Consider the following 19355-nt stretch of genomic DNA (forward strand, 5'->3'; position numbering starts at 1 on the left):
TTATTCTCCTTTTTGCACTCGCGTCCGGGGCCAGGGTTAGTGAGATCATACCCCTCTCGAGAGAGGAAGGTCGTGTTCAGTCCCTGGATGGGTGAACTGAACCTATTTCCGGATCCTACGTTTCTCACCAAGAACGAGTTACCCACCATCAGGTGGGGTCCCTGAAGAATCTGCCCTCTGAAAGAAGATGCATCTCTATGTCCAGTAGAATGCCTAAAGGTCTATCTTCGTAGAACTTCAGACTTCAAGGATGGCCATCTGGCCAGGGGAGAAACGTCAGGCTCAAAATTTATTACTGAAATAACTCAGGGCGAAAATCACATATCTTATTCGCAGAGCGGATCCTGACTGTTCACCCACAGGTCACGATCCGAGAAAAGTTGCTTCATCCTTAAACTTCTTTAGTTGTAGGGATTTTGGACATCTTCGTTCGTACACTGGCTGGAAGTCTTCCAGAGTGTTCTTTCGTCACTATGCGAAGCAAGTGCAGCAACTAAGAGGTTCTGTGGTGGCAGTGGGTTGCGTCGTTAACCCTGCTGTTTAACTCTGCGAGGAACAGTAACTTAATTGGGACAATTAATTCCAGGGTGAGTATGTAGTCACATGTTGTACTACATACTATGTGAGGGTACTGGGTGACCCACGTTGACTGTTCCACTTTCAAAGGTGAACCCAGCATAAGTGCAAACATGCGTGCCGAGCGTTTCTAACGCTAATGTGACTGATTAGTAAAACAGACTTTTGACTTTGATACTTTGGTATCTTAAAAGTGGCTCCAATGTTTTTTCTTTCAGACAAACAAGTTGCTGTTTACTATCATACTTATGCTTAAAGTTTTAGTTATCCTCCTCTTATATATAGATATATATATATATATATGAGTGTGGTTAACCTGTTTGTTTATTGTCTGTCAATAAACTGGTTCTTGAGAACCTTGCGTCTCCTTCACCTGTGAGCATTCATTCTATGTATATTTACCCGGGGATAATTCTAATAGAATGTTCCCTTATGCAAGCTAATATTGCATTGGTTTATGCTTCCCCTTAGCTGGAGGACTCCATCCCATAAAGGGATGGTGGCGGATTTACGAGTTTCCTCCTAAGCGGATATGAACCTTTGTCCAATACGTGTTTTGAGCGGAGGACTGGTCGATATTTCATATTGACACAGTGATTCTTTTCGAACTTCGCTTTACCCAGTATGGGGTGAGACCACTATACTCGCTTGCCTGGGGTTCATACTTAGATATATGTACTCTTCGAGACTTTCCCAGAGTCTAGTAAGACTCTTCCCTGTTGGGGGCAGGAAGCTCTATCATGGTTTATGATTAGTTGAAAAGATGTATGACGGTAACATCTTAGGTCTCTAGGTCGCGTCGACTGGGGGAAATATTTCTGAGGAGTACGGCACATTTTGAGAATCCACAGATACAATAATGCTCTGGTATACTTCCATCAGGACGACATGGCTTGAGCCCAAAAAACGGATTTTGAGCGAAGCGAAAAATCTATTTTTGGGTAAGATGGCCATGTCGTCCTGATGGACCCGCCCTTCCCTTTCAATGAAAGGGCCGTAGGATCCCTCCCTACATACAGTATCTGTAGCACCTCGTGTTTCGCTACAAGGAATGCAGATGGCGCCAGAATCGGCGCAGGGCACGCTTACGAAACGGGAGAAGAGAGGGCCTTACGAACGGCTCTCCCCTTTTCTTTCTCGTTTTCGTTTTCTTGCCATTTGACCCCTACGAAGTGTTAACTCTATTCGGGGTATAGATTGCTATGAGGCGTGTCAAGAATACGTCCACTGATATTTACGATATCCCTAAGGTCTTTTTTAGGGATACTCGCTCCAGGAGTTAGAATTCTGGGTACCTTAAGTTAAATTCTCTGGGAATATCGCCGTAGTTGTAATATACCCTAGGAAGCTGCCTTTAAGGAACTTCCATCAGGACGACATGGCCATCTTACCCAAAAATAGATTTTTCGCTTCGCTCAAAATCCGTTTATGACCCCCTCCCTCCCCCTGAAAAAATAATTAATGAGTAAACTTAATATTCCCCGTACCCCTGGATCAAATGGCGAACCCCAGACACCGTTGACGACTTCTGCTTGTTTAAATAGGGAAAGCTCTGTTGACAACCTCTGCAATAAAAAGGATTCCTCCAACAATACTTCTCTGACCAGTGTTGTTAAAGACAATTTATCGGCACTGGTGGAAAATGATGCTTGTATTAACAGTGATACTTTACTCTCTGGTTCTGGCTCATTACCAGATCCAACAAAAAATCTGAAAATTCTCCACTTAAAAAACATACCAATTGGTTGTAGCTATGACATAATTCATGAAGCCTTCTGTAGATTTGGGGCAATCAAAGAAATTTTAATGGAGCTTAATGGTAGTAAAGGCTTTTGGGAAGCTTGGGTATCATTTTCAAGTTTTGAGATTGCTTTAGAAGCAAATAAAAATTTAGAGAGCATAAAAATTGACAATTGTTTGATTTCTGGGGCTCTATGTGATAAAGCACCAAGACACCTAGAGGTATATATATTGGTGTGCTACTGTCTTAAGCACACATTTGAGTATGAGTTGTTTTCAGATGTATTTAAATGGTTTACTGAATACATCTTAATGGTTTTTAAATTTTATTTTTAATAAACAACAGAGTTAAACATCTCCATCACTGGAGGAAGCTGTGTTGGTCCACATGACCAATTCTGGTGAAGTTTAGATATGAACTGAATAAATTATCGATATCACAAATATCGTACGCTTGCTTTAATTTAGCCAAGTGACGGAATCGGAAGACACCTGCATCCGGTGACGTCACAAACTTTCACACGAGGAGACAATGTGTTGACGTTAAGGAAGAATGTCAATTTGCTGTCTTTGCATTATACATCCTGTTTACAATTTGAATGACTACAGCAAATCTCAGGGTTAGCTCTTCCAACCAACATGACATATTACGTCATTTGTTTTAAACATGTAATATTACTATTCTAACTATTACATAAGCTCGGCCAGCTATCTCAATTTTTTTACAAAAATTTAACAAGCCGAAACATGGTTATTAGGTGTGACTGGACATACGTATTATTCTTTGTTTAACATTAGCCATAACCAACTGAGGACGAATGTCCAAACAGGCACATCAAAAAACAATAACAATAATGCATACAAAAAAGATATTACCAAAGCAAAAAGAAAAATGCATGATAAAACCAAGATCATACATATGGTACATTGCTAGCAAATGATTACATGGTACCAAAAAACAAAATAAATTCTGACTTACAAATGATTCGGTAACTTGATAAAGAATAATTGTTACCTTTGTCAGAAACAAGATACTCAATTTTTAGTGCACAAATACGAATTCCTGGTACGTACACGTACCACGGTTTCGTACATATATATATATATTTATATATAGGGCTGATATATTTTATTAGATGCCCATAGATTCTGTTATATATTTTATTATATTTTTTTTTTTTCTCTTTTCTTTTTTTAACATTCCGGCTTATATACTTTTATTAGATGCCGAGAGAAAAAAATGATTTATATCCTTTTTTATTTTATTTATTTTTTAAATGTTGTTTTAAATGTATTTTTAACAATGCAAATGTAGAGAATTTCTTTAATTACATATTACTAGCGTACTAATCAGCTTTTCATACAAACATCTTCCTGACAAATTACTCCCTTAGCGAATGAGGTGGCCACTCATACAGCTTTGAACTGGATCAGGTAGGGGGTATTGTCAGGGCTATGCAACTCGTTCCTTTGTAGCTGCTTGCTGTGCCGTAACCTACGCCAAACAAGGATGTTCACGGCGATAAATATTATCACCGTGACACACAGACTAGCCAGTATTATGGGGTGAAGAATTTCTTCATAAGTCGGTGACAGGTGGTCCTTTTCGGTAAGTTTCATCAACTGCTTTGCCACACGGCCGTTGTAGGGGAGAGGAAGTGCTGGCATTGTAGAGGTCCACGTGAAGTTCGCGAAGTAGGCTCGTTCTCTGATGATTGTCCGTAGGCCAGTCACCATGGAATTCGGGGAAGTCCCGATACAGCCATCTGCTGCGACGAAGATGTGGTTGAAGGATGTGGATCCGTCAGGGCATGATACATTGAAGCCGTCCTTGTCATATCGTATCCACGAGCCATTATTTAGTCTGCAATTGAATTCTTTATTGTCAAAGGGATAAAGCTTATCCAGACAATTTTCACTTGTATGGGAGAGAGCACCGTAAAGGACTTGTGTTCTAAATTTACAGCATATATTAATCGTAAAAAATCTTTCACGGAGATGTTATCGTTAGTAACCCAAGTGGAATTACCTAAAATGTCCTGATATTCGTTAAGCCTATCAGCTATGAGAGCTGCTCTCTCAACAACATTAAGCCGATTCATAGTGGCTTGATTAAGTGTATTTCGTAACGTTATTTTTTGACTCTGGTAGTCCACGTAATATTATGGATTTGAAGACGCATCATTTGTTGTTTTCGAACTTTCCGATTGAAAAATCAGGAATTAGACTTTCAGGTATAGGAAATAATGAATTAAACGTCATAGGCATAACTCATATTCAGTTCAGAGTCGGTAATCGCACGTTTGCCGATACATTTGTTGTTGTGAAAAACATTAATATGTATCCAGCTGTAATTATAGGATACCCATCTATGGGAAATCAAAACATTATCTTAGCTCCTGCCAAGCACGGCGTGTATATCAAAGGGAAATTCTATAAGTCTTCTAATACTTTAAAGTCAGTTTTGGATAAAAAGGAGACGACAAATGTAACCGTAACGTACGTTGAAGAACCAATAACTTGTCTCACTAATAAAGAAATAATATACGCGACCCAACAGAATTCTCGTTCACCCGTAATATCATCTTGCACGCAATATATCGAACCAAACATACCTTCGAATTTAATAGTGCAAATAAAGAAAACACTACCGGGATCTGAAATATTAATCCTTTCCGATACTTTGAAAACTAACGGATTGTCTGTCACACAAGCTGTTTATACAGTAGGCTCACATCAGCAATGTAATATCGAAGTCTGTAATCATTTAAATAACACTTTAGTAATTCACAAAAATCAACATATCTTGGATGTAGAAGTTTATAAACATCGTATTCTTACCGTTGCTGAAATCAATCACTCTCAATCAGTTGCGGATGAGTCCCTTTTACGATCTATTAAAAATAAAATCAGTAAGGACATTCAAGACGAAGAAATTCAGCAGAAAATTTTTGAACTTTTAACTAAATATACAGATGTCTTTTCCACTACGGATGGATCCTTAGGAAAAACAGATGTGATCGAGCATCAAATAAGGTTAAAAGATAAGCAGAAAATTATATATGTACCCTCGTACAGACTCCCTATGAAATTCCAGAATGAAATAAATGATGAAGTAGGTAAAATGTTAGAGGAAGGAGTCATTAGAAAATCAAATAGCCCTTATAATTTTCCTTTAATAGTTGTACCGAAAAAAGATCGAACATGGCGTATCTGCGTCGACTTTCGTCGTCTAAACGAGGAAACGATCCCTGATCGATTCCCAGTGCCATGTACTGACGATATTTTGTCTTTGTTAGGTCAGAATAAATATTTTACCAGTTTGGACTTACTTAAAGGCTTTCACCAGATATCATTAGAAGAAGATAGTATCCCATACACAGCCTTCAGCACAGCCAGGGGACATTATGAATTTTTACGGATGCCTTTGGTTTACGTTGTGCTCCTATAACATTTACAAGAATGATTAACATAGTGTTTGGAGACTTGTTAGGGGATATATTGCATGCCTATATGGATGATCTTGTAATCTTTTCCAACACCTTAGAAGAACATCTACGTAAGTTAGAACTAGTACTACAGAGATTAAGACAACGTAACTTAAGGGTAAAGATTAGTAAGTGTGAATTTTTCAAAACAGAATTAATATATTTGGGTTTCATGGTGTCAAGCCAAGGTCTTAAAGTAGTCCATGATAAGGTGTCGGCTATACGTAATTTTCCCATACCTACTAATGTCAAGGGAATACAGCAATTTCTGGGTTGTAGTGGATATTACAGGCGTTTTATACGCAACTATTCAATAATAGCCGCTCCTTTAACTGATCTTACAAAGAAGGACGTAGATTTCATATGGTCTGAGCAACATCAACAGGCGTTTAATACTTTGAAAGATGAACTGTGTAGTTCTCCTATCTTAAAATTTCCTGACTTCGGTAAGGAATTCTTCATTGCAACAGACGCCTCAGACTTAGGAGTAGGAGGGGTATTGCTTCAGCAATATGATAAACAGTTTTTCCCGATAGCTTTCTATTCTCGAAAATTGAGAACTTCCGAAAGTAAGTATGCAGTAATAGACAAGGAAGGACTAGCTATTGTTAATTCGCTAGTGCATTTTAAGTTCATAATTTACGGTTATCCCGTTAAGGTTCTTACTGACCATAAACCACTAACAGAGTTCTTTAAAGGCTTCAATCACAGCCCTAAACGAACTCGGTGGCATTTAATCATTCAAGATTTTGGCGCAAGAATCGGGTATTTACCTGGGAAAGCAAATATCATTGCGGATGCATTATCACGCAACCCCGTGTCATCTTGTACGGAGTCTTTAGCTGAATTAATAGAATATCAACATCCATGCCTATTGTAAAAACAATATCTGAACAAGAAGATTTAGGCTGGAGTGCTGAATTGTTACAGACTGAGCAAAGAAAAGATCAGAAAATAGAAACAATTATAAATGCTTTGAAAGGCAATCATAAAGAAAAAGAATATATAAAGTATAAGCAGCAGAATTATATAATCAAAGATAATATTCTGTGTAGGACTGTGACAAGGAAAACCCGCAATACACCACATGTAACTAACGACCAGGTAGTAGTACCAATCTCACTTATTTCCACTGTCCTGAATTGGTTGCATTCAAATCCATTACATGGACACCCTGGGTTCTCATTAATGTCACAGAAAGCCAAATCATTGTTTTATTGGCATACAATGCTTACAGATATAAAAAGACACATAGCTAATTGTCGCACATGTCAGGAAAACAAAGGGCATACGAAAACACCTGTCAGCCTAGGAGCTTATCCTGTTCCCAATCAACCCTTTGAAAGAATACATTTAGATTTGTTAACAGGATTTTACGAGTCAGACAGAGGAAATAAGCACCTCTTAGTAATTATAGATGCTTTAACTCGATATACAGAACTAATAGCGCTTAAAACTAAAACTGCGATTGAATGCGCTAGGAAGTTTTACGAGTGTTACATTTGTAAACATGGAATTCCACACATGATAATCTCAGACTCGGGTGGTGAATTTAATAATCACTTTCTTACCTCATTGTGTGAATTCCTCAACATAAAGAAGATTAATACCATGATATATCACCCAGAGTCGAATGGGCTAGTGGAAAGAGCAAATAGGAAGATATTAAATATATTGAGGGTAACACTAGGGGGATCAGACCCCAACTGGGATATTGCAATACCGGCGGCACTGAGTACTCTGAATCATTCATATCATATATCAATTAAAATGTCACCGCATGAAGCATTGTATGGTACCCCAGTTAGAACACCTTTCCATGTATTAACGCCTACAACTAATCTATCAAATCCTTTAAAAGAATGTATAAATGCAAGTATAAGTCGATATGATATCCTTCGAAAGAATTTAGAAGAATCACAAATCATAATGAAAAGGAATCATGATAAAATAGCGAAACCAACTAAAACATATACCGTGGGTGATAACATCTATATTCAAATCAATGTCAGAAAAGGGCTCAACTATAAACTAACACCTAAGTTTGAAGGCCCATTTAACATTTTGGAAACATTAACGGCCAATAGGTTTAGAATTCAAAACGTAGCCCAACCCACGGATGAGAGAATAGTACCATTGTCTCACATAAGAAATTAAAAAGAAAAGAGAGGAAAAGAAGTGAGGAAAAATTTTATTTTGTGTGACTAAAAGTTTTCTTTTTAATACAGGAGTAATTACATATATTTTTTCTCGTTACAGGTTTCCAAGATGAATTTTTTGTTGTTGGGAGTGATATTGTTCGCTCAGACATTTTTCTCGTATGGGATGAGTTCTAAGACTAAAAATATATATTTTAAATATGGCAATATAGTTGAAAGACAAGAAGACATTTTTATTACGTCAACCAACGTAATTGTCGAAGTGCATATGCAAGCAATTTTTCTTCAAGAGAATGATGTCACTAGCTTAAGAACCGCCATTTCAAGGTTTTCTGCAGCATTGGATGAGTTGCATAGGAGACATTTTCATTTGACTACTAAGAGTTTGCTTGGATCAACATTAAAAGTAGCAGAGATGCTATCTGATGACTTGAAAAATAAGACTGGCGAGACAGGATCTTTGGCTTATGACCTTTTGATGTGGACTGTAGGACACGAACATAAAGAAAGACGGAATCCGTTCATTTATGCTGCATTAAGCATCTTTGGGTCTGTTGCAAGTTTAGGTTTAGGACTTTCCAATCGTCTTAAAATTAGTAATCAAAATAAGAAAATTGAGTTCTTGACTCATAAAGATGAATTGATTATGTCAGAACTAAGGGATCAGTTAGCTTCAATCAATAAAATTATGGATTTGTTAAATGAACATTCAGATAATATCGTTCAAATTATGGAAGTACAGGATTTGTTGGCAACATTAACGTATTATGATTCAAAGATAGATCACATACATAACAGAATTGCACATTTCATTGAGAAATCCAAGGATTATGTAGAAGCTATCACGTTAGCAACTAAAGGTGTATTGTCGCCCCATTTGTTGCCTATACGTTACTTAAAATTAGTTCTGGAGAACGGAAGGGATAAACTAGGCTATGTTCCTTTGTTAGACGAACATAGGTTAGAATTTTATTACAGCCTAATTACAGTAAACGTAGATAATAACAAGATTAGGATTACAATTCCCTTTGATTCTTCTGATGCCTGGCAATCTTACAGGATATCACCATTTCCGACTTTCATGACGAATCACTCAAATCCAGTAATATCCAGTTTGACAGGACACGTATTGATTTCCCCAGACAAGGAAACATATACGGTCATTAAAGACTTAAATCAATTAACTCACTGTTCAGACGCAATGGATAGAAAAATATGTACAGCTGACTCATTTGAATTCCGTAAAAACTTAATGGATTCATGCGAGTTAGGTATAGTGCTTAAGACAGTAGCACACCAATATAAGAATGTCAATTTGCTGTCTTTGCATTATACATCCTGTTTACAATTTGAATGACTACAGCAAATCTCAGGGTTAGCTCTTCCAACCAACATGACATATTATGTCATTTGTTTTAAACATGTAATATTACTATTCTAACTATTACATATAAACCAGAAGAATGGATGGAAAAAGAAATAGAGCATAGACTTCCAGAAGTAAGAACCCCCAAGCCCCCAACATGGATAATTGCATCTGGGAAGATGGATAATTATAACTATTATAAGATTAGTAAATTTATACAAAAAAAAGTTGGTTTAATTAAAAGTAAGGATATTAGTAGATACGGTAAGCAATCTGTTTTGATTAATGCAAAATCAGATACTCAAGCTCACATGCTTTGTGGCATGAAGATTGCAGAAATTGATCCTATTAAGGATATTAAACCACATATGAGCTTCAGCTATGGTAAAGGAGTAGTTTTTGATAGAGATCTATATGAATTCTCAGAACCGGAAATTCTGGACATGTGCCCTGCTAATGTTTGGAAAGTAAGTAAGATCCCTCAAACAAGCATGGTAGTTTTAACATTTGAAACCCCCTGTTATACCAGATCATATAATTATTGAGAATGAAAGAGTACGTGTTCGAGAGTATAAACCTAGGCCTTTACAATGCTTTAATTGTTTCAAGTACGGTCACCCTTCCCGGTACTGCAATAATACGAAGATCTGTATTAACTGTTCTTTGTTAGAACATGGCCAATGCAACAGAGATACAACCTGTGCAAACTGTAAAGATCATCATAAATCAAATGATAAAAGATGTAGAGAATACAAGAAAGAAGAAGCTGCGATCTTGAAAGCAAATGCTGAACATATAAGTGTAGGTTATGCAAAGCATTTACTCAATCGGCAACTTAATTTTGCTCACGCGGTTAAGATGCCAACAAAAGATTATAATCCACTACCCCCTACTACCACAGGGGGACCAGTGGCAGCACCTGGCCCGTCAGGTGCATCTCCCTTAGTGGTAGTAGCCCAGCCATCTGGGTCAAGTGCTCCGCCTATAAAAGCCAGAGCACAAACCTCCAAAGAGGTCAATATGGTTTCCAATACACCAAAAGTATTGTCACTGATAGGAGCATCTCCCCTAGAGGTAGTAGCCCAGCCTTCTGGGTTAAGTGCTCGAACTGTTGAAGTTCTAGCGCAATCCTCCAAGGAAGCCAATGTGGCTTCCACCACCTTAAATGTATTGTCTCAGGCAGAATCTCTACCTGATTTGATGGAGATTGGAAAACAAGATCTTCCAAAGAGGAAAAGGTCCCCATCATCCTCACCTTCATCTAAGTCAGGTAAGTGCCCTACTGCTCATGATCCTAAGGTTGACTCTTATAAAGATCCTAGAAAGAAAGAAAAGAAGAGTGGTGGCCTAGTAAAGCCTTCCATCTCCAGGCCTTACATGGCTTCCTCTGAAAAGTCCCAAAAGACAAATGAGACAAAGAAAAATAATAACAAAAGATAATGTCTATCATCCAGTGGAATTGCAGAGGTCTAAGTGCTAGCATTGAGCAAATAAAAACTTTAACCAGGGACTCAGACACGAAGGTAATTTGTCTACAGGAAACCAAGATCAGTGACAAACCATTTAATCCTGGACTCAATTATCATTTTTGTAGATCCCCTCCTTTGCAAGCTGCAAGAGCTCAAGGTGGTACAGGTTTTATTATTCACAAATCTGTAAAATTTGAAACAATCCCACTCAATACACCACTACAGGCATGTGCAGTTAGAACTCATATCAGGAAAAAAATTACTTTATGCTCGCTATATATTGAACCATCCTTAGAACTTTTCCTCTTAGATCATGCTGGTAATCCAAGAAGGCTTAGACTTTCTGACCTCCAAGACTTGATCAATCAGCTTCCTGCCCCTTTTATTTTAATGGGTGATTATAATGCAAAGCATACTTTATGGGGTGGAAAAGTGTGCGATAGATGGGGTAATCTTGTTGAAGAATTAATCGACAACAATGATGTCATACTAATGAATGATGGTTCTCCAACTAGGTATGATGTAGTCCACAACTCTACATCAGCCATTGATTTGTCAATCTGTTCCTCATCCATTCGATTGGACTACCTTTTGTCAGTAAATGAACATCTACATGGCAGTGACCATTGGCCAATAATGTTAAATTATGTCCATAATCTTCCTTCTCAGTGTCCACCAAAATGGAAGATAGATGAGGCAGACTGGGCAGCTTATGAAAACTGTTCACACACGGATAAAGAATATGATGAATTTACATCTCCAGTGCATGCCTATCAACATCTTGAAAATATTATTGATGATAATGCTAGCAAGTTTATACCTAAAACATGTGGTTTACCTCATCGCTCTGTAGTTCCTTGGTGGAGTAAAGAATGTGCCAACGCAAGAAAAGTGACCCGAACTTGCTTCAGAAGATACTTGAGGACAAACTATTTAGCAGATAGAATAGCATATCTCAGAGCCTGTGCCAAACAAAAAAGAATTTTTAAAAAAGCAAAGAGAGCATCTTGGAAGAAATATATATCTAATATTAATACCAAAACTCCTTCAAAGGAAATATGGGACAAGATTAGAAAACTTCAAGGTAAATTCGTCCCTAAGCCTCTACCAATATCAAGGGAAAATAATAGATATATATCTGACCCCAAAGATGTAGCAGAGGTTCTTGCTAAGCACTTTGCTCATGTATCAAGTGCTGACAACTATTCCCCAGCATTTCAACAAATTAGAGCATCAACATCTGTTGTTCCTCCTGCTTCTTCAAATACTGAAGCTTTTAACCTGGCTTTTAGTATGGAGGAGATGCAAAATGCTATCTCCAGCTCTTCTTTAACTGCCCCAGGTGAGGATGGCATCCGGTATGAAATGATATCACATCTTCCAGTGGATACCAAGGAATTTTTATTAGAAACCTTTAATGGTCTATGGGCTTCCCATACATCTCCTGATTCCTGGCATACTTCAATTGTAATTCCAGGCTACAAGTCTGGTAAAGACCCAGAACTGCCATCTAGTTATAGGCCCATATCCTTGACCAGTTGCATATGCAAACTATTTGAGAGAATGATCAACAACAGACTTGTGTGGTATCTAGAATCAAAAAATCTTTTATCTAACAGACAGTTTGGTTTTAGGAAGAACCGAAGTACTCTAGACCCTTTGCTGATGTTATCAAGGGAAAATTCAAATGCTTTTTCTAACCAAAACCAGGTGGTGGGTGTCTTTTTTGACCTCGAAAAGGCATATGACACCACCTGGAGGGGTGGTATTTTAAAGCAATTGGCCTCGTGGGGTATAGGAGGACATATGTTCTCTTTTATTGAAGAATTTTTATCAAACCGCTCAATTAAAGTGAGAGTAGGGTCAGAACTATCTTCATCCTACATGCAAGAAGAAGGTGTCCCCCAAGGCAGCGTATTGAGTGTGACCTTGTTTGCTGTTGCTATTAATAGTCTCATTAGTCACATACCTCCTGGCATACAAGGATCACTATTTGTCGATGACTTTGCAATTTATTGTAGTGGATCATCTGCACTTCAAGCATGCCAAAATCTTCAAATTGCAATAAATGCTGCTTCCGCATGGGCAAATTCTCGTGGATTCATGTTTTCTCCTCAGAAGACCAAAGCCATTCGCTTTACTCGTACTCGTAAAAGGGAAGAGATCCCCACCCTTTTCTTAAATGATTGTATTTTGCCATATGAGGATAGTGTCAAGTTTCTTGGAGTCATTTTCGACAAGAAAATGACATTTGGTCCCCATATAAATGACCTATCTATCAGGGTTAAGAAGTCACTGAACATTCTGAAAGTGATATCGCATTTTGATTGGGGTGCTGATAGAACAACTTTGCTTAGAATTTATACATCTTTGTGTCTGAGCAAGTTAGACTATGCATGCCAAATATATGGGTCAGCTACAAAGACTTTACTTGGAAAACTTGATATTGTTCACAGTGCTGGGCTTCGCATCTGCACAGGTGCTTACAGAACATCTCCCATTGACAGTCTCTATGTTGATTCTGGCATACCTCCCCTTTCCATTCGCAGAGAGGAGTTGAGTTTGAGGTTTTTAGCTAGGTCCCTTGCTGTGAGAAACAATCCTAACTGTAAATATGTTAGGGCGCCTTTAGATCGGGCTCCTAACAGATCTAGAGTGCCTAAGCCTTTGGAAGTACAGCTGAAAAACGATGCTAGAGAAGTAGGCTTGTTAACAGCACAGATAGCAGAGGTAGGATATCCCAAGTCTCCTCCTTGGTGTAATCCACCTGTTAAAGTATGTTTTACGGCAGGAGGGAAAAATACCTTACCTAGTAGGGTAATGAAAAGTGAGTTTTTAAATCATGCTGCTCAACATCATGGGAAACATGTTTTTACAGATGGCTCCAAATCGGCTGCAGGAGTTGGAAGTGCAGCTGTGGTGGGGGATATTGTTATTAGAAGGAAACTCCCATCCTCTTGTTCAATTTTTACTGCTGAGCTGTACGCAATAATTCTCGCAGTCCAACATATTTTTAAAAATGGCAACCAAAATAGTTTTTATACAATTTTTACGGATTCCAATAGTGTTTTACTCTCATTAAAACAAATTATGCCAGGCCATCATCTAGTACAAGAGGTGCAGGACTGGTTAGTACTTCTGCAGTCTAGGAAGAGTATCAGTGTTCACTTCTGTTGGGTCCCTGCCCATGTTGGGGTGGATGGGAATGAACAAGTAGATAAGGCAGCAAAGGAAGCTTCAGGGCTAAGTAATCCATCCCCCTTGAGTATTCCTTACAAAGATCTTAAAAGTGAGATTCATCTTTACTGTAAAAATAAGTGGCAAGCTCGATGGTCTGAACTGACCACCAATACAAAATTGAAACAAATCCACCCATTGGTGGATAAATGGTCATCTTGTAATTCTACAAGTAGAAGGGATACCATTATTTTAACTAGGCTGCGTATTGGCCATACACATGCAACGCACAATTATTTAATGAAGAGTGGGGAAGGGAGACAGGCCCCTCTTTGTAATACCTGTCAAGTGACAATGGATGTTAAACATATTTTAGTCGATTGTCCTGATTTTAATCTTCAGAGGAGGACACATTTACTCCAGGACAAACCTTTAAGAGATATACTGGGGGAAAACTGTAATACCCTGAACTTGAGAAAATTTATACAAAGTATTGGGTTATATTATGAGCTATAATTGATTTTATTAATTTATTTATTTATTTTACCCTTTTAATCCCTATTTATTTCACATCTAGATTTTATTGTATGAAAGTGTTACGATTTGTATTAAAGGTTAAAATGATACTAAATGGTGTGAGTGTACAGATATGATTGAATGATTTTCATTATATAGCGCTGAATGGCCTTTGATGCCCCAGTGCTTGGCTTAATGCCTAAATCCTATATTCAATTCAATTCCTCTGATATTTCGCGATATCCCTGGTTCTTTTATTAGGGATATTTGCTCCAGGAGTTAGAATTCTGGGTACCTTAAGGTAAATTCTCTGGGAATATCGCCGTAGTTATAATATACCCAAGGAAGCTACCCTTTAGGAACTTCCATCAGGACGACATGGCCATCTCACCCAAAAATAGATTTTTCGCTTCGCTCAAAATCCGTTTATTGTTTTGTATAACAAAAAAATTTTCCTATCTAGTAATACTGTACTGTAACCTAATACTCACTGCTACTGTAGTGTATAATGCTTTAATATATGTACAGTAATATTACTACAGTACAGCTCAACTGTACTTACTGTAAGTGTTCGGTGTTTTCGTTCAGATGACTAGTAGCCTACGCTGCTATTTTTGAAGCATGACGCAATTTCTTATGTGTTGTCTCTTGCCCAGTATGTTATCTATACTTTTTAAAACAGAAATACAGCTTATTTTATAAACTAAAAACTTAAAAATCATGATAACTGTTTCTTTTAAATGAAGAAACAAAAACTGTGCATTCAATTTTTGTTTGCTCTACCTAATATTTACAATAAAATGTGATGTATTTAACTACAGTTAGTGTGTTTTGTGTGATGTAGATGTACGAGAGAGAGAGAGAGATATCAGCTGTTGAAAAGTGATCGAATGCACAGATTTTGTTTATTTGTTTAAAAGAAAATTATTATCGAGATATTAAGTTTTTAGTTTATAATATAAGCTGTACTTGTGTTTAAGAAAGCATAGATAAAATACTGCGCAAGAGACAGCACATAAGTTGCGTCATGCTACTAGAGTAGCAGCATAGGCTACAGTCGTCTGAACGAAAACACCGAACATTGATAGTAAGTAGTTAGAATGTAATGTAATAATACTGCTGTACATATATTACAGTAATATGCATTACAGTATCAGTGAGTATTAGGTTACAGTACATTAATACAAGATAGGAATAACTTTAGCTATACAGAACAGCAAGGGGATGATGATGACTCGGTAAACTTTACCTTAGCACAATAATGTACTGTGACCAGTACATAGCGTACATGTGTGTAAATGTTCTGTACACTGTACATATGATTATAACTTTTAAAAACCAAATTAAAACTCTTAGGCAGTATTTTTCTGTGATAATCATAAGCTCAGGCACCCGCTTGTGGCAAGGGGCAGTGACATTTTAGATTAGGAGCTAGCCCACCCTAGTGTAATATTTATTCGCGATTTTTCGCTTTGTGTGTCTGTCTCTGTAGCCGAACTATCGCGATAATCGAGGTCTGACTGTAATAATGTGAAAGAGATATACTGATATGCATGATAGGTTATATTAGTGAGGTAATTCTGTGAAAGTGAATGGTCATATCAGTGGGATAATATTGTGAAAGTGAATACAGTATAGGTTGACGATGGACTACGCAGGGTTGATCAGCTATTTGAATGTAAACAATGCATGAGATTATGATTCGCTATGTTTATAATTATAAATACCATACTAAAATGTGAATATTATATGCATTATTATTGGATTCAGTTAAGTGAAACACCAGTTTAATCAAAATCCTGTATATTTCAAATATTGCTGTAATTTATTATCACAATAAATGGATATACACTGTACAGAGAGAGCTAGGACCAGCTGGGTGTAGAGATTGGTAATGGCGCACAGCGCTTCCAGGGTAAATGAGCTTGGGCTATTCTAAATCATCGCCTAGCTTGAATTTTATTGCAATTTTTATGAGAATTTTTATGTAATAGGTATTGCATTATTCTTGGCCATCCCAATGCTGTTGTTAACTATTAGAAATCAAATTCTTAATGTTGGGTAAACAATCATCATAATTTTTTTTTTCTCCCTTGGCCGCAAAAATCTGAAACTACGAAGCAAGAACCTGTGATTAACGAGTGCCAACTGTATTGTTTGTTACCGTGTAGGAATAGATCTATGTCGTAAACCGAGAAACTAATGTATCTTGCATGAAAGTTTTTTGTTATTTATATAACCCAAAATTTATTGTGTTAAGGTGATTCAGTTGAAGTTATTGCTTTATTCATCATCATCATCATCTCTTCGTGCGCCTATTGACGCAAAGGGCCTCGATTAGATTTCGTCAGTCATCTCTATCTTGAGATTTTAATTCTATACTTCTCCATTCATCATCTACTTCGCGCTTCATATTCCTCAGCCATGTAGGCCTGGGTCTTCCAACTCTTCTAGTCCCTTGTGGAGCCCAGCTGAACTTTAGTTGAACTAATCTCTCTTGAAGGGTGCAAAGAGAATGTCCAAACCATCTCCATCTACCCCTCATCATGATCTCATCCACATATGACACTTGAGTAATTACATAGAGGAAATTTTTTGTTGCAGTACAGTACCTTTTGTGGATAATTATTTTTTCTATCATATGCATTATTCCTGAAATATTTTGTTTTATATTTTTTTAATTATTTCAGAGTCTGCTCTGTGTCCAGAGTGTGGGATTGTTTTAAAGCGATCCAAGTTTCGTGTTCAAGTCTTTGAGGATCCCCTGGTAGAAAAAGAAATAGATATTCGACGAAAGGTAAATGTCACAGTATTGATTTAAAGATTTAGAATGTTACTATGTGGCAGTTTATTGAATGAAGGTTTGGATTAGTTGTCCCTTTCATTCATCCATGTGTCTCTTGTCATGGATGATATTGCTTTTTCAGTCTCTTCTGGCTAACGATATTACTGTGAAAGGGGTATTAAGAAAACGGTTAAAAAAAAAAAAAAAAGAGCAAAAGCCTGAATAAAAAGAAAATAGATTTGTAGGGTTAGCTGTATTGAATAAAAGTACTGTAACCCATTGGTAAATATGTATAAAAATTTTAATACACATAAATCTATGCCACACTTAAGAAAAACATTGGCACAGAAAAAGTCGCAGAGTTTGAAAGTGTGACTACAAAATGGTAATAACCATGGCTGAAGGTAATGGGAATGTCATATTACAGATGATAAAGTTTTTGAAGATTTGATGAGATATGAATAGCAGTTAGCTACAGTGGCTAGTTGGTAAAGGCATAAAGAGGTCAAGAAGACAGTGCAGGTAATGATGGTACTTAAACAGCATATGGTCCTTCAAATTAATATTCATGGTCTCTTGACATTTACGAGTGTCAATATAGTATTGATAACACTTCCAGAAAGATCATTCCAGTTTTACAGTACTATAACTATACAATTGAGATTATTACTAATACTGATTAATATGGAATTATAACCAACAGAACTGACCAAAATAGAAAAGCCTGGTACTGGTTGTTGTGTGGCACCTCAGCAGGATTTGGATGGTCACACTTTCAAGAGTGTAGAATGCACAAGTCTTGAGGAATAGACAGTGAAGATGAAAGTGGACATAATATGATGAAATCTGAATTATGAATGAACTTTACTTATTTGAATATCCATATGCTTTTATCCTATAAATTAATGCCAAGTAGTATTGTACTAAGAAATATGAGAATACTCCCAAGGTCTTTTATCCCAAATTAATTTTTGTTTCTACACACATACAAACTATCATTCTTTACTATAGGAGATGGATAACAGCAAAGCTGTAATAAGGCTGTTAAAGCCAGGTGTAATCAACCGGCAGGTAATTACCCTGGTGGCATTGGGGTAGGCGAATTGGATTTCAGCCGACAGAGAGTACACTTGTTCCTCTCTCCTGGAAACATTGGCAGTTTTGGTTGAAAATATCTTTGAATATTTTTATTTTAAAAATATTTCCTTTCTATTTTCAGCTTGTGTGGGTGTGCTTGTGTGACCACTCATCATGTAGATATGCCCTGGTGTGCCGCCCAACAATTGCGGCGCCTTACATGTAGTAGGTTGCGCGCCCCTTGAGATACTACGGCTAAAGAGCTATTGGGTCCTTTGCCTGGCCAGACAGTACTACATTGGATTCCTCTCTCTTTGGTTATGGCTCACTTTTCTTTTGCCTACACATGCACTGAATAGTCTGGCCTGTACTTTTCACATTTCCTATACTCATACACCCGAAAATGCTAAGAATACTAAAATTCTTCTTCACTTAACTGGTTAACTACAGTGTTGTAATTATTATGTGGCTACTTTCCTCTTGGTGAGGGTAGAAGAGAGACCAAAGCTGTGGTAAGCTGCTCTTCTAGGAGCAAACCATTATTCTCTAGTCTTGGCAGTGTTCCGGAAGGAACAAGAAGAGATGAAGCAAGATATCAAGCAGACGAAAAGAAAGGTACAAGAAGGGAAACGCCCCGGTACTTCCAGGGGCTCTACTAAGGCCCTTAAAGTATCTGACCTCCCTCACTGCTCCGAAACCAACCCCTGGAGGTATACGGAGCACATGCCCATGATGAATGGGGAGCTTTACATCTCCGAGAAGTTGGGGGCCAAACCCCTTGAAGATCTTGAATTCTGGCTCAACTTTTCAGCGTACCCAGATTGCTACGTGAGACTGCGAGATGAACCTGCATCCCGCGAGGATTATATAAATCAATGTTATTTGCATTATATGTGCGCGTAATAGTAATCGGCAGCGTGACCTTGAGATCAGCTGATGCCAACCGAAAATAAATCGGAAGTATTTGTTGATAATTGATATGCTCAAAAAATAAAAAAATAA

At 37.5% G+C, this 19355-nt stretch overlaps 1 protein-coding gene across 2 annotated transcripts in view; it reads left to right on the top strand.

The window, feature by feature from the left end:
- Mat1 (CDK-activating kinase assembly factor) overlaps positions 1 to 19355 on the top strand; it is a 538684-nt gene that overhangs the window by 456585 nt on the left and 62744 nt on the right. For both annotated transcript variants that reach the window (XM_068346118.1, XM_068346116.1), the window contains exon 3: positions 17182 to 17288. In XM_068346118.1, coding sequence (XP_068202219.1) covers positions 17182 to 17288 — 107 coding nt within the window. The remainder of the gene's footprint in view (positions 1 to 17181; positions 17289 to 19355) is intronic.

This window comes from Palaemon carinicauda, chromosome 22, assembly GCF_036898095.1.
Source record: "Palaemon carinicauda isolate YSFRI2023 chromosome 22, ASM3689809v2, whole genome shotgun sequence".
NCBI classification, from domain to species: Eukaryota; Metazoa; Arthropoda; class Malacostraca; order Decapoda; family Palaemonidae; genus Palaemon; species Palaemon carinicauda.